The sequence below is a fragment of the Rhinolophus sinicus genome, chromosome 12 (assembly GCF_057876585.1).
Source record: "Rhinolophus sinicus isolate RSI-liver-muscle chromosome 12, RSI-T2T, whole genome shotgun sequence".
Taxonomy (NCBI): domain Eukaryota; kingdom Metazoa; phylum Chordata; class Mammalia; order Chiroptera; family Rhinolophidae; genus Rhinolophus; species Rhinolophus sinicus.
The window spans coordinates 39759940-39774937 of NC_142512.1; the positions used below are offsets into that span (position 1 = coordinate 39759940).

The 14998-nt window shown below is 42.3% G+C and overlaps 1 protein-coding gene and 1 long non-coding RNA gene across 2 annotated transcripts in view; one reads left to right on the forward strand and one right to left on the reverse strand.

Annotated features, from left to right (window-relative positions):
* The window catches only part of LOC141568817 (uncharacterized), a 323632-nt gene that overhangs the window by 195739 nt on the left and 112895 nt on the right, over nucleotides 1-14998 (forward strand). The gene's annotated exons all lie outside the window — the stretch shown is intronic.
* LOC141568830 (uncharacterized) lies at nucleotides 10815-11969 on the reverse strand. The gene has a single exon (XM_074319608.2). The coding sequence runs from the start codon at nucleotides 11938-11940 to the stop codon at nucleotides 11311-11313; it is 630 nt and encodes a 209-aa protein (XP_074175709.2). The 5' UTR covers nucleotides 11941-11969; the 3' UTR covers nucleotides 10815-11310.

Genomic DNA, 14998 nt, shown 5'->3' on the forward strand with positions numbered 1-14998 from the left:
GATGTCAGTCATACTCCATGTGTCCTAAGGGTCAGCACAGGCAGAGTTTACACCTGTGAGGACAGATGTAAAGGGAGAGGATGGGCACGGGGCCGGGGGCTCAGCAGCAAGAGGAGGCACAGCACATGGGGCGGGGGCAGGTGGCGATGACACAGGTGGGGCGATAGCAGTTGGTGTGGCAGGAGACCTGGCCACAGACTGGGCGGAGGCAGCAGCAAGGGCAGCAGCAGGGGCGACAGCAGCTGGAGCCACAGCAGCTGGAACCACAGCAGGAGGGGCGGCAGCAGCTGGAGATGCAGCAGCTGGGGCGGCAGCAGCAGGAACCACAGCAGCTGGGGCGGCAGCAGCTAGAACCACAGCAGGAGGGGCGGCAGCAGCTGGACACACAGCAGCTGGGGCGGCAGCAGGTGGTCCTGCAGCAGGTGGTCTGACAGCAGGTGGGACGGCAGCAGGTCTCCTGGCAGCAGCCTTGGCCACAGCCCTGGTCAGAGCAGACGGAGCCACAACGGGAGTTGACCATGGTGTCAGAGGGTGGAGGGTCTGGGTGGGTTTCCAGGAGAGTGAGGTTCTTGAGTTTGGGAGTCTCCTCAGTCCATACCCCCCTTTATACTCTGCTGAAGGTCATCACTATGTCATTATTTCCTTGTTAGTATTTACCCGACTAGGAAACTTAATCATTTAATTACATAATTGTGTGTTTCTAGTTAAGTACTCCAAAACGGAGAAAATAACACTTTTCCTTTTCCTGGTGAACTCCTGTGGTTCCAATTGAAAGACTTGTCACATTTCTTCCTTAGTAGGTGTCACCTTTTTTCCTGGCAGATGCAGTGTCTTTTCCATAGCAGTGGTCACTTGACTCTGACAGTTTGTTTGGGAATGTGACATTCCCTCCTATCTGTACACTGCTCCATGCAAATCAGGAGGAATGGTTCTTACAATGCTAATGTACCTTTTGTTGTCAAAGATAAAGGGCTCATGTGCTGGTCAGGTGAAATGCTGGGAAGAAATAAGAGTGACCTATTGGGGAGGAGGGTGTCCCATCTATACTGGGGATGACTGATGCTGTGTGGGCATCATCTTGAGTGGTCAGGGAGATACGTGGACCCCAAGGAAGTTTCAGACTCTGTCACATCTTATTTCACTGTCTCAAGCTGAGGTACTTAGCAAGGGCTCACTGCTTTTAAATAGCAAAAATACATTTTTGCTGTGTATCTTCCAGGATAGGCATTAAGAGTGGGAAATTTTGATTTATCTTTTGATTGTTAAACTTACAAAATGGATATTTCATTACGGAAGCATTTGTTATATACAAACAATATTTAAAATTATTAGGCCTTCAATACCACGTTTCCATGACAAAAACTGAAGCTGTGTACGTCAGGCACACCATGAGAAGGCAGGGTTCTCTGGAAAAGACAATAATGCTGGGAAAACTAGGAGGCATCAACAAAAGAGGAAGACCAAATAGGAGATGGATTGAGTCCATAAAGGAAGCCATAGGCATGAGATTACGGGAGCTACGCAAAGCTGGTGAGGACGGGCCATGGTGGACATTACTCATTTATAGGGTCTCCAGGAGTCAGAGGCAACTCAACGGCGTATAACACACACAATATGTAGCTAAGACATTCTGGATACTATGGGGCATAACGGATAACTCCTTATCTCTTTCCTGTAGGTAGTTGAATAAGACATAAATAGGAAACAGAGTTTGGCAACAATTAAAAGAATGACAAATTTTTAAAAACTTTTTAATTTTTCAATTACAATTGGCATAGTATATTAGTTTCAGGTGTACAACATAGTGATTAGATGTTTCTATAACTTACAAAGTGATCCCCCTGGTAAGTCTAGTACCCCTCTGACACCATACATAATTACTGTAATATTATTGACTATATCCCCTGTGCTGTACTTTACATCCCTGTGACTGTTGTACATCTTAATATGTTCCCCTTTTTCACTCATCCCCCCACCCCCGCTCCCATCAATTTGTTTCTGTATCTACGAATTGTTTCTGTTTTGTTTGTTCATTTATTTTGTTTGTTAGATTCCACATGTAAGTGAAATCATATGGAATTTGTCTTTCTCTGTCTGACTTATTTCACTTAGCAAAATACTGTCTAGATCCATCCATGTTGTCACAAATGTCAAGATTTCATTCTTTTTATGGCTGAGTAATATTCCATTGTGTATAGTATGTATCACGTCCTCTTTATCCATTCATCTATCAATGGGCACCTAAGTTGCTTCCGTATCTTAGCTATCGTAAGTAATGTTGCAATGAACAAAGGGGTGCATATGTCTTTCTGAATTAGTTTTGGATTTCTTTGCATAAATACCCAGAAGTGGAATTGCTGGGTCATGTGATAGTTTGTTTTTTTAATTTTTTGAGGAGCCTCCATACTGTTTTCCATAGTGGCTGCTCCAATTTACAGTCCCACTAATAGTACATGAGGGTTCCCTTTTCTCTACATCCTCACCAACAATTTTTGCTTGTTGATTTCAACTTATTTGAATTAAATAATTATAATAAAAATAGCAGTATGTGAATAAGTTCTATGTACCCTCCACGAAAGGTGAGGAAATACACCTATCATATGTGAAGTACTCACTATGTCCCAGGCGTTATGCTGAATATCTTATATTTGTTTTTAATCTTTAATGCAACCCTGTAAAGTACTGTGTATTCTTGTTACTCTTTTAGTGGAATAGACAAAATGAGCATTGAGAAGTTAAGAGAAAAAAATGTGCAAGATTAAACAGAAAGTAATCTTGTCCTAATCTTAGAGCAGCTGAGGAAGGTGTGAAGAATAAAACTTGAAGACTTTGCTGAAGCAATTCCATCTTCCCAGAATGTTTCTTCTTGCTCGTCAGCTCTGCAAACTCCTATTCATCTGTCAAAAGCCCAGCTGAAATGCTTCTTCCTCAGAGATTTCATTTCTGAAAAACCACCACATTCATACATAATTCTTCCCTGCGTTGTGCTCCTAATTTAACACACTTCTAGGTATTTATTCTGTCATCCCCCAGTTGCAATGCAGATGCCCTGAAGGAATGATGTTTATTTTGTTACTGTGGTCCTCAGCACAACACTGGGACAGAGGACACTAGTGATAAATGTTTGTTGAGTGAATGAAGGCTTTTTGATGATATAGGGACATATAATGGTCCTTTAAAAATAGATACCTTTGGCTGATGGAGTCAAAAAGAAGAAATATTCCAAAGGCACCATAGTTACACTTGCAGAAATCTCTATCTATCTATTATTCATTTTGGTGAAGAAAAAAAAAGAAAGAAAGTGTTTTAAAAGATCATGAATTATGTTCAATCTTTATAAAACTTCCCCCTGTTATCATATTCATGGATGCATCGTGACTCCAGTTTCACTCTTTTTTTCTAAAGACTAGAAAATGATTAGTTGAGTTGGTAATGACCAAAACGACTTTATAGAGAATCCTAGTGACCAGTGTCATTTGACCTCTGTTGGAGAGTGACTAATCCGTGCTGTATGTCCAACAAATGTAGGCAAAATACAATTACCCAGGACCCACATATAAAACCTTTAGAAAAAAGAGAGTAACAATCACATTCAATTTTCAATGCCAGTAGAAAGAGGTTTATTTTGGTACATGGAAATAACAAGGTACAAGAAATCTTTGCAAAGGAGTACAAGAGAAAGATTTCATTGGACTTTGATGTCTTGAGAGGTTAAAATCTGTGGCCCCACAAGTGATGGAGACAATCTTCAGGTTTCTTAAGCATGAAGAATGGGTGTCCTGGAGACAAAGGGAGGGATGTTGGGGGGATGCAATTTATTAGGAGATTCTAAATGAATTCATTTGGAAGGAAGGGAGTTTAATTTGGCCAGAAGTTAGAATGTGGACCCATGATTTGTGGAACTAGGGTTTGCTTATGGGATCCAAGAAATCAATTCTCTTGAGCACTCCACATTTTTGAAAAGGTGGGTCTGCATCTCTGGGGAGGGAGGAGGGGGGGGGTGAGTTCAAAGCACAGATTCAGCAGCAAGAGGAGGCACAGCACATGGGGCGGGGGCAGGTGGCGATGACACAGGTGGGGCGATAGCAGTTGGTGTGGCAGGAGACCTGGCCACAGACTGGGCGGAGGCAGCAGCAGGGGCAGCAGCAGGGGCGGCAGCAGCTAGAGCCACAGCAGCTGGAACCACAGCAGGAGGGGCGGCAGCAGCTGGAGATGCAGCAGCTGGGGCGGCAGCAGCTGCTACCACAGCAGCTGGAACCACAGCAAGAGGGGCGGCAGCAGCTGGAGATGCAGCAGCTGGGGCGGCAGCAGGTGCTCTGGCAGCAGGTGGGACGGCAGCAGCTGGAGATGCAGCAGGTGGGCCTGCAGCAGCAGGAACCACAGCAGGAGGGGCGGCAGCAGCTGGACACACAGCAGCTGGGGCGGCAGCAGGTGGAACCACAGCAGCTGGGGCGGCAGCAGGTGGAACCACAGCAGCTGGGGCGGCAGCAGGTGGTCCTGCAGCAGGTGGTCTGGCAGCAGCTGGGGCGGCAGCAGGTCTCCTGGCAGCAGCCTTGGCCACAGCCCTGGTCAGAGCAGACGGAGCCACAACGGGAGTTGACCATGGTGTCAGAGGATGGAGGGTCTGGGTGGGTTTCCAGGAGAGTGAGTTTCTTGAGTGTGATCTCTCCTTGCCCCCTGTTGCTTTTATACCCTGCTCAGGGCTACGATGACCATGTGCAGTGCTCTTTTTGTTGTTGTTTATCCTAATTGAAAATCAGTTCATTTTAGTAAATTAGATAATTGTGTTTTTCTGGTAAATGTTCCTATTTATAGGAAAGGTACCATTTCCTTTTCCTGGTGTATGATGAGCTATCCAATTTCATTAAAACCAAGTGAATCAGCGCCCATAATGTGTTCCTTTGTTTGATATGTCTTCTCAAGTAGACCCATTACGTGGCACTGTTTCATTGGATTTCACAAGTGTTAATTTTTCATTTATGTATTTGACTCCAGGATAATATGTTGGGAATGGATTTTATGATAACTAAATCTAGTAAAATAGGATGAAATACCCATCTCGGAAGTGGGGGGTCACTTGTGTGCAGTAAGGAATACTGAGATTCCTTTGGATTTCCTGGATTGTCAGTGAGATATAAAGGATCCTAACAAAGTTCCTGTCTGTTTTTTCTTGTGGAATTTATCCAATTTGAAACTGTTATAATGTAATTATTCACAGCTCTTAAATAGCGAAAACACATTGGCATGATGGGTCCCTTTTAAAATTATTATTGACATGGTCTTCAGAGATAGGATATCATAAGGGAGTATTTTTTTTTTTTTATCTTATTTTGGTCAACATACCCAATGGAATATGTGTAATGGAAGTGTTATTGAAATATATTTTCTTATATTCTGAGCTATTATCTCTCAGCAAGTTAAGTTTGAGATATAAGGGTTAAGATTTCATCTCTGTCCCATAGGCCCTTAAATAAGACAAACAAGACCCATACATCGGTAACTACTTAGAGCATTGTGTGATTAGTAAGCAAAATAACAGCTATGTATTTAAATCCATAAACTTCTGATGAAATATGAGATAATACTAATAGTTACTATTTTTAGGTGCCTCCTGTATGTCAGGTATCTTTTGAGTCTTCTATAATTGTTATCTTGTTTATACTTCACCAGAACTCTGTGAGGTAGAAACAATTTTTCTTAATTTTCTTAGACATGAAGTAATTGAAGTTCAGACAGACTGAAGTCACACAATCAGTAGGGAAGGTGGTTTTCTCCTTCTCTTCCAGAAGGGATGAATAATAATAATCCCATGTTATTTCTCATGCTGCTTCGTTTGTGTAAATGTGCTTTCTCCCTTGTCAACTCGGCCAACGCTTGCTCATACTTACATGCCCGGTCCAGATACCAACTCATCTCTAATATCTGCCTTGACATCTATCACATTCAAACAAATTCTTCCCTCCTTTTTGCTCCAAGATATGCCTGTGATCTAGGATATTAACCATAATTGGTTAATGTCTTTTTCCAGTCCTTCTATATACCCCCATGTGGTTAGAGACTGTCTTATTCATAAACATGGTGCTTAGCAATTGCCCTAAATGAATGTTAGTTGAGTGAAGGTGTGATTCATTGAAAACACGGGGCATTTACTCACTCTTTAACATACTATAGATAGTCTAGATGGAAGGAGAAGAGAAGAAATAGCACTCAGTAATGGAGGCATGATTGGATAGGGGTATATTTTGGCTTTTGATGGAATAAATGACTCATCTGAGTGGTATGTGTAGGAGAGTAGAGAAAAATAACACTTCACTGATTGAATGAGGACAATTTAAGGATATTTTTGAATTTATACAAAGAGTGCGTATCATATCATCACAAAGTTGAGACAAAGGTGTGAACAAATATCTAGGATTTTTAAATATTATTTGGCTGGGGGTGGATGGTGTGATAGGAAGAGGAAAGAAAATGTAGGTGGGGTTAAAGTCTAGGGTGAGAGATGAATGCCTGTCTAGTTTGGTGTGACGACACGTGTGGTAACCAAGACATTGATGCAACAGACATTTCAAAGAGTCAGCCAGGACCACTTACAAAATGGGCAGTAGAGATATAAGAGGCCTCATCATAATAGGGGACTCATAACTTAATATTTTTTCAATTCAATTTTTCAGTTGCAACATAGACAATTTACAATTAGACTCTAAAAGTGAAAAGATAATCATTTATAATTTAAAAAATATATAGTAAAAATAAAACAAAAAACCCCACCATAAACAAAGTAAAAAGACAAATGGCTAGATGAAAAAAAGACTTGAAATTTATACCAAAGACAAAGGGTTCATGGCCTTAATATATGAAGCACTTCGAAAGTTAGATTAGAATGAAGGCCAAAGCTCTGACGGAAAAATAACGCAAATCTTTCTTCACCATATAAAGATACCCAATCTCATTCATAAGAGTAGAAATGAAATAATTTGGGATACCACTTCTCACCTGTAAGATTATGAAAAATTCACAATTTGAAAACATTCCCTGATAGTGAGACTATGTAGGAACAGGCCTGCTCACACATTTCCCGTGAAGATATGACAATAACTGGCAGCATAATTCTTTGGTTCAACTATCCCAATTCTATAAATTATCCAAAAGCTACTCAGGCAAACAAATACAAAAAAACGTTGCACAAGATTATTCATCGCAGTGCTATTTGTAAAAACAAAACAAAACAAAAGCTGGACACAATCAGAGTGTCCTTCAGTGGGGTGCTGGTGAATAAACTACAGTGTATCATGTAATGGAGTAATATTCAGCTGTGAAAAGGACTAAGGAGTATCTCTACATGCTACTACGAGGTAATCTCCAGGATATATTATTAAGAGATGATAAAGCAGGTAGAGAAAAAGTAAGTATAGCGTTCTACAATGTGTCTAAAAGACCGAAGAAACAAATACAGAAAATATGTTTGCTTATATTACATCGCTTTTTTAAATAATGGAAGAATAGAGAAAGAGGAGATGAGAAAACAGAAAAGGGGGGCTTACACATCCAGCCAAGCTGGAGTAACAGGGACTGGATTTACCCTCCTGCCTGAAACAACTTAAAAAACTGGTAAAATCAATGAAACTGGTTTTAGGCAGAGACTGTTAGACAGAGAACACTGGTGCCTTAGCGGGGAAACAAATGAGGTGATCCGTAGGATTGCCTCAGCTTATTTCTTGAAGAGTGTTCCAGGGTACAGCTGGCAGGGAGAACCAGGTAGAGCTTGGTAATTGTCCTGCCTTGAGGCGATGGAGCTGGGATGCAGGAGGCCGACAGCTAGAACCCACAGGGCAGAGTACCGGAGAGACGAGAGTTGCACCGAGAACCCCAAAGAGCTGCACAAGCTCTGCCTGAGAACTGACCAGTGCGTGCGTGAGAGGAAGCTATCCAGGACAGGTAAAGACCCTCCCCCAACCCCATAAAAGGCAGGAGGAACAATCCTTGGAGCTGACATTCATATTCTCATGAGCTGGAATAAAAAATCTTGAAATTCATGATTACTGTAAAGAGTATTGAATTGGGAGTGGGGCAGATTGTTTCCTAGAGTAAAGGCTGGTCCAGTCCCACCTCACACAGCTTCTAGTACGCAAGTCTCGAAAGGATCAAATTCCTAAGTAACTTAATTGCCTCCTAGAACAGGTTTTCCAAAAAGTTTTTCTTTGATTTTTATCCATGGATTCCTAAGAATATCTATTTTTTCCAATTACTGAAGAGACTGCCAATGAAAGCGAAGCTGTGACTGAGAGCTCAACTTCTGCTGTAAAATTGACAGAGCCGTGCTGTCTGTCCTACAGGTGTAGGTGAAAAAGCAATTGTCCCAACTGCATAGAAAATCATAAAGAAGAGTACCATTGTGCTGAATTTTCCATACAGGGAAGTGCTGGTTTATTTTGGCATAGAGTTATAACATAGGAAAATATGGGGAATAAGAATTCTGCAGGAGAATCTTCTTTGGACAATTTAGAGAGAGACTATAAAAACCTGTAATGTATAAATACTGAAATCCAAGTTCATTTTCTTGAGCTTGATGATCTGGTGCCCAAAAATTAAGAAGGAGAATTTGGGAGAATTGGTCAGTACAACCGTCGGTATGTTACAGCAAATTCACACTGGGATGAGAGGGAGACAGCCAGAGAGAGTAGACTTTGGACTGAGGCCAAAATGTGCTCACAGTCAGAGGGCCTGTTGTGGGCTCATTAAAATCGTGAGACCCAACTAAGGTGAGAAACATGAGCCTGTCCTAATGGTCGGCACAAAAGGAGGGTCTACACCTGTGAGGACCGAGGTACGCGGAGAGGGTGGACACAGGGCTGGGGGCTCAGCAGCAAGAGGGGGTGCAACACATGGGGCGGGGCAGGTGGCAATGACACAGGTGAGGTGATAGCAAGTGGTGTGGCAGGACACCTGGCCACAGACTGGGTGGGGACAGCAACAGGGTTGGCAGCAGTGGCTACAACAAAAGAGGTGGCAACGACAGCTAGCGATGCAACAACTGGGGCAACAGCAGGTGGACCAGCAACACACAGATTGGCAGCAGCTGGAAATGCAGCAACTTGACACATAGCACCTGCAGCGGCAGCAGGTCTCCTGGCAGCAGCCGTGGCCACAGCCCTGGTCAGAGCAGACGGAGTCACAGCAGGAGCTGACCATGGTGTCAATGAAAGGATTGGGGTTCCATGGGTGGGTATGAGTAGGGCTCCATGGGGGTGGTTTCTTGAGTTTGAATATGTCCTTAGATGGTTTTACAATGAGCAATACTCTTTCCTTGTTGTTTTTCCTACTGGGACATCAGTTAGTATTATTAATAATTGTGTTTATCAGGTTAAGAATGCCAAAATCTAGGGAAAGCACCGATTCCTTTTTACAGGATTACGATTCATTGAATCTCATCAAGTCACGTGAAACCACTTTTGTGTTTCTCCCTCTGTCTAATGTGTCTCCTAAATTAGAAATTTACATGGTATCCTATGATTGAGTTTTTACTCCTGCCACCTTTTTTCCTTTTTTGTGTATGACTCCATGATAATACTCTGAGGATGGCTATTACAGTGCAAAGTCTATGTTAAAGTGGAAAAATGCATGCTCCTGTCAGGTGAAGGGCTGATAAGGAAATAGGAGGAAAGACTCATTGTTGGGGTTACTGTGTACAATGTAGAGACTGATTTTTTACATATAAAGTGATATACACATATATAGTGAAGAGTGACGTATAATATATAGTAAATAGTGATGTGTAACATAGTAGTAAATGATATACAATGTATGTTAAATACATACATCTCTGTATCTCCAGATCTAATCTTTCACTATTTGTTTTATTCTCTCTCTCAGTACGCCTTTTGATATTTAGGAAGGTTTGTATTTTGTGCTAATGGTTACCTCTATATACATATCTTTATATAATGCCAGATGAACCCAAATTTTTGGTTACTATCAATTGATTCTCTACTTTTAGAAATATTGAAATTACCGACTTATTTTATCACCTGTTCCTTCAGCATCAGATATGAACTCACAGTTAAGACCCATAGGCAATTGGCAAAATTTTTCTACTTCATGTATTCTCTTTCCTTTTCTCCATTTTCTGATCATTGTACTGTATCTATGTGTCAGTACGTAGCCATTACACACCACACTGCCCCGCTCATGTTCATCATTCATTCTTAGTTCTACAGGATGTATATAAAATGTCAGCTCCATGGATGCAGAGTTTTGTGTGTGTTGGTCCCTGTTGTTACCTCAGTACATTCATTAGTGTCTCCCACATAATAAATGTCTAACAAATACTTTTTGAATAAACGAGTGAAGAAATTAGCATTTGGAAGGATCGATGGAAGCAGACTTACTTTTCAGCGAAAACATTGGGCCCTCATTTCTGCATGGAAACAATTGACAGGCGCTCCATAGTACTCTCTGATGTGGCCAGGCTGTCTGCCATTTGCCAGTTTCCACCAAACCCATTGTCCTATCAAGGACCTACCTCACTCATCTGGGTTATCTGCCTGTCCCCTTGATGCGTGTGCATTTGAACCTTTCCTATCCAAAGAAAGAGTGAGACGTGGCTGAGGTCCTGTTGTAAATGGGGGCGGAATCAGTGCACACTTGTATTGCTGTGTGGGTGACATCACTGAGTGCAAGGCTGAATAGACACCTGTAACCTGTGCTAAGCCGCACATTGCACAGACGTGATACCTGATGTGACGCAGGAAGCATGTATCGTGTTCTCTTTGCATTCATATACATAGAGTCCTCCAAACTTCTAGTTCTCGTTTGTTAATTTTTTACCTAAGACAGATGCATAGTGCTGGGTGATTTGCCCATGAAATAAAGAGGCACCTAGAAAAAATCAGGCAGTGAATAATGGAAACTGACTTTTACTGAGAAGCGACAAGACCATATTGTGTGTCCTACAAATATACTTGTCTAGAAACTGAAGACAGAATCTTAAGGGAGCAACAATCACACTGCTTTTTAGTGCAGGGAAGTGTAACTTTATTTTGGTACAGAAATATATCAAGTTACAGAAAAGTACTAGAATAAGAAATTTAGGAGAATGATTTCACCAGTTGTCAGGTTGAAGGGTAAAATCTGTGACTGTGTACGTGCTCCAGGCCGTATCCATCTTCAGTAGCATGAACTGGTACCTCATTGGCATTACGAGGCCCAGTTCAGTTGAACAATATCAACCTTACTCCATGTGTCAGCACAAAAGGAGGGTCTACATCTGTGAGGACAGAGGTAAATGGAGGTAGTGGTTACAGGGCCGCGGGCTCAGCAGCAAGAGGAGGCACAGCACATGGGGCGGGGGCAGGTGGCGATGACACAGGTGGGGCGATAGCAGTTGGTGTGACAGGAGACCTGGCCACAGACTGGGCGGAGGCAGCAGCAGGGGCAGCAGCAGGGGCGACAGCAGCTAGAACCACAGCAGCTGGAACCACAGCAGGAGGGACGACAGCAGCTAGAAATGCAACAGGAGGGGCGGCAGCAGCTGCTACCACAGCAGCTGGAACCACAGCAGGAGGGACGACAGCAGCTGGAGATGCAGCAGGTGGGGCGGCAGCAGGAGGAACCACAGCAGCTAGAACCACAGCAGGAGGGACGACAGCAGCTGGAGATGCAGCAGCTGGGGCGGCAGCAGGTGGAACCACAGCAGCTGGGGCGGCAGCAGGTGGAACCACAGCAGGAGGGGCGGCAGCAGCTGGAGATGCAGCAGCTGGGGCGGCAGCAGGTGGAACCACAGCAGCTGGGGCGGCAGCAGGTGGAACCACAGCAGCTGGGGCGGCAGCAGGTGGTCCTGCAGCAGGTGGTCTGGCAGCAGGTGGGGCGGCAGCAGGTCTCCTGGCAGCAGCCTTGGCCACAGCCCTGGTCAGAGCAGACAGAGCCACAACAAGAGTTGACCATGGTGTCAGAGGATGGAGGGTCTGGGTGGGTTTCCAGGAGAGTGCGGTTCTCAAGTTTGGGAGTCTCCTTGCCACATGTCCCCTTTTATACCCAGCTGAGGGACTTCCATGATTATGAAAAAACTATTTCCTTGTTTTTATGTTAATTACTAAATGAAATTAGTAAATTATATTATGGTATTTTTCTAAGAAGTAGTTATTTCCCTTTTCTCAAGTTCTCACATGAATCACCATTTATGTTTCTCCTTTGCTTGCAGTGTCACAAGATTTCAGTCCCTGAATATTATGTGACTCAGGCAGGTCACTATCCCTTGTCTGTTTCTCATCTTTGTGTGATTTTTGGGAGAGCTTCTGTTGGGGCTAGGATCTCTGGTGGAAAAATTTGTGTATCAATCAGATGGAATGCTGGTAGGAAAGAAGGAAGTAAGCGCATCTTTCTGAGTGTGAGAAATGAGGAAACATATGATTCGTTGTTTGTATTCTGGGTGTCCATTGTGCTAGTGAAGTTACTAGGATATTCCAAGCTGTGTTATTTTTCATCAGCCTGATGCACTTTGAAACAGTTAGCAAAGACTCATCTAGGATAGATCAGTGTTGATTTTTAGAAATCTTTCTGCTGGGGTAGAGTAATTGGGATGACAGTTTTTGATCTGCCTTTTGAAATATCAAAATAGGTCATGGTTATACTTTTTGGAGGTTTCATTAACATTTTTTTCAAATATCCTAAGCTAAAAAGTCTAGTAGTTTTTGTAGTATCACTTCTCTGTAAGATTTTCTTAGATGAATTAAGGGGATATAAATGGCATATTCATCATCCTACATGTATTTACACAGAAAATTGCATCCATAAAGTTTTGTAATCAAAGCCTCAGATGATTATACTCTAAAATAAGAGGTCTTCTTCAGTGCCACAGGCATTCAGGGAAAAAAACATTCAAAGGAAGAACCCACATGTCTTAACCTTCATGCTGCTCCAACTTAATGGAGCAGAGTGTGTGATTAACATACTGTGATATTGTGATTGATAACAAGAAATATCTGTTTGGTGTTTGACCCAGTTCCTGGCACAGGGCTCCTAAAACCCTTGGAATTTCCTCCTAAAAACCTTGGAATAGGAGCGAGGAAGGTGTCTTTTGTAATATCAATGAAGTGATTTTGGAAACCAACCTTGTGATTGGAGGATTGGAACTTTCAGTGCCAGCCACACTAAACCTCTGTGGAGGGGATAGGGGTTGAATGTCAAATTAATCACCAGTGGTCAATGATTTAATCAATTGTGACTATGTAATGAAGCCTCCATAAGAACCCAGAAGGATGAGGTTCACAGAGCATATGGGTTGGGGAACATGTAGAGGGGAAGGGAAGGGAATGCACTTGGAGAGGGCATGGAAGCTGTGCCCTTTTCCCCGTACCTGCCCTATGCATCTCTTTCATCCAGCTATTCCTGAGTTATCTTTTTATGAAAAACCTATGCTCTGGTAAGTAAAATGCTTCTCTGAGTTTTGTGAGCCACTTGAGCAAATTAGTCTAACCTGAGGAGGGCATTGTGGGAATCTCTGATTTATATCCAGTCAGTCACAAGTATAGGTGACAACATGGGATGGCGACTGGCTTCTGAAGTGGGGGTGGCAGTCTCGTGGGACTAAAGCCTTAACCTGTAGAATCTGATGCTATCTCTGGGTAGACGTTGTCAGAATTTAGTTGAATTGTAGGTCACCCAGGTGGTGTCTGGAGCATTGCTTGTGGGAGGTGTGGGGAAATCAGTGGAGCTGGGTCCAGAACCTAATTTACATATAAAAATGGTACATGACACTTCTATGAAGTCATTAAAAATCCCATTGTCGGTAAACATGTATGGACATATATTCTGCGGAGCTTCCATCAAATTCCCTTTTATGGGCCTAAGGACCTCTTGAAATTCACTATTCATATAATATTTTCCTTTTTTTTTTAATTGGCTGTGACCATGTATATTTTCCTAAATAGTTCAAACTAAGATCTGTAGTCCCTTCCACATATTACTTATATTGCAATAAAGGAAAAGAATATATAACATTTAAACAATTCCCTTAGAATTTACCTGTATGCCCCCAACATGCTTGCTCACTGTTTAATTTTTCTTTTAGAGAATAGGGACTGTACATACCCAGTAAAGTTGCCTCAAGCTAGGTAATTGAATTATGATTTGATGCCACCGTAGCCCATTTTCCCAAGGGGCTAGAAACTTTTTCCCCATCCCCAACTCTCTCTACTCTTTGAATTAACCCTCTGATCAGGCCCACTGAGCTGGGCTGTGGGTTGCATCACTCCCTCTGTATCCCAGCATGGCTGAGACATGAAAAGAAAATCATCCCTTTGGCAGGAGTACAGGAACACTTCAATGTTGCTTTGCATCATCTCGGATGGGAAGAAGTGAAAAATAAAAACCAAAACAAAGTAGTCTCTGGAGAAAAGTTTTTATACTTTGCATCTTTTATATTTTAAATTTTAATTTAAACCTTTTGAATATCCTGTGTGTGCGTGTACATATGTGTTTAAAAAGGAAGACACATAGTGAGACGTATCCCTCCCACCTTTCTTCCCAGGTCCCCTTCTTGAAGGCAGGCAGAGTTAAGTATCTGGAGATACTTAATCCATAAGAAACCAATAGGAATATTTATTCATTTCCTTCACTTGTACAAATGGTAGCATATCAGCTCTTCCTGCTTTGCTGGTTTCCCTTGAAGCATTCAGATAGCATTTACACAGCTTTGCCATTCTTTTTCTTTTACAGTAGCATAGTATTCCATGTAATGAATGTAACATAATTTATTGAGGCAATCTGCATTGTTGGACATTTAGTTTGTTTCCAGTCTTTTGATAGTATATACAGCGCTGCAGTGAATAAGCTTGTTCATGCATAATTTCACATGTGAGTATTTTCTGTAAGATAAATTCCTAAAGAAATAGAATTACAGGATCAAAGAGTATTTCATTTATAGTGTTTGTTAGACAATGCCAACTTCACCTTCCATAGAGATTGTGCCGGTTTACTCTTCTAGCGCTGTGTGAGTGCTTGT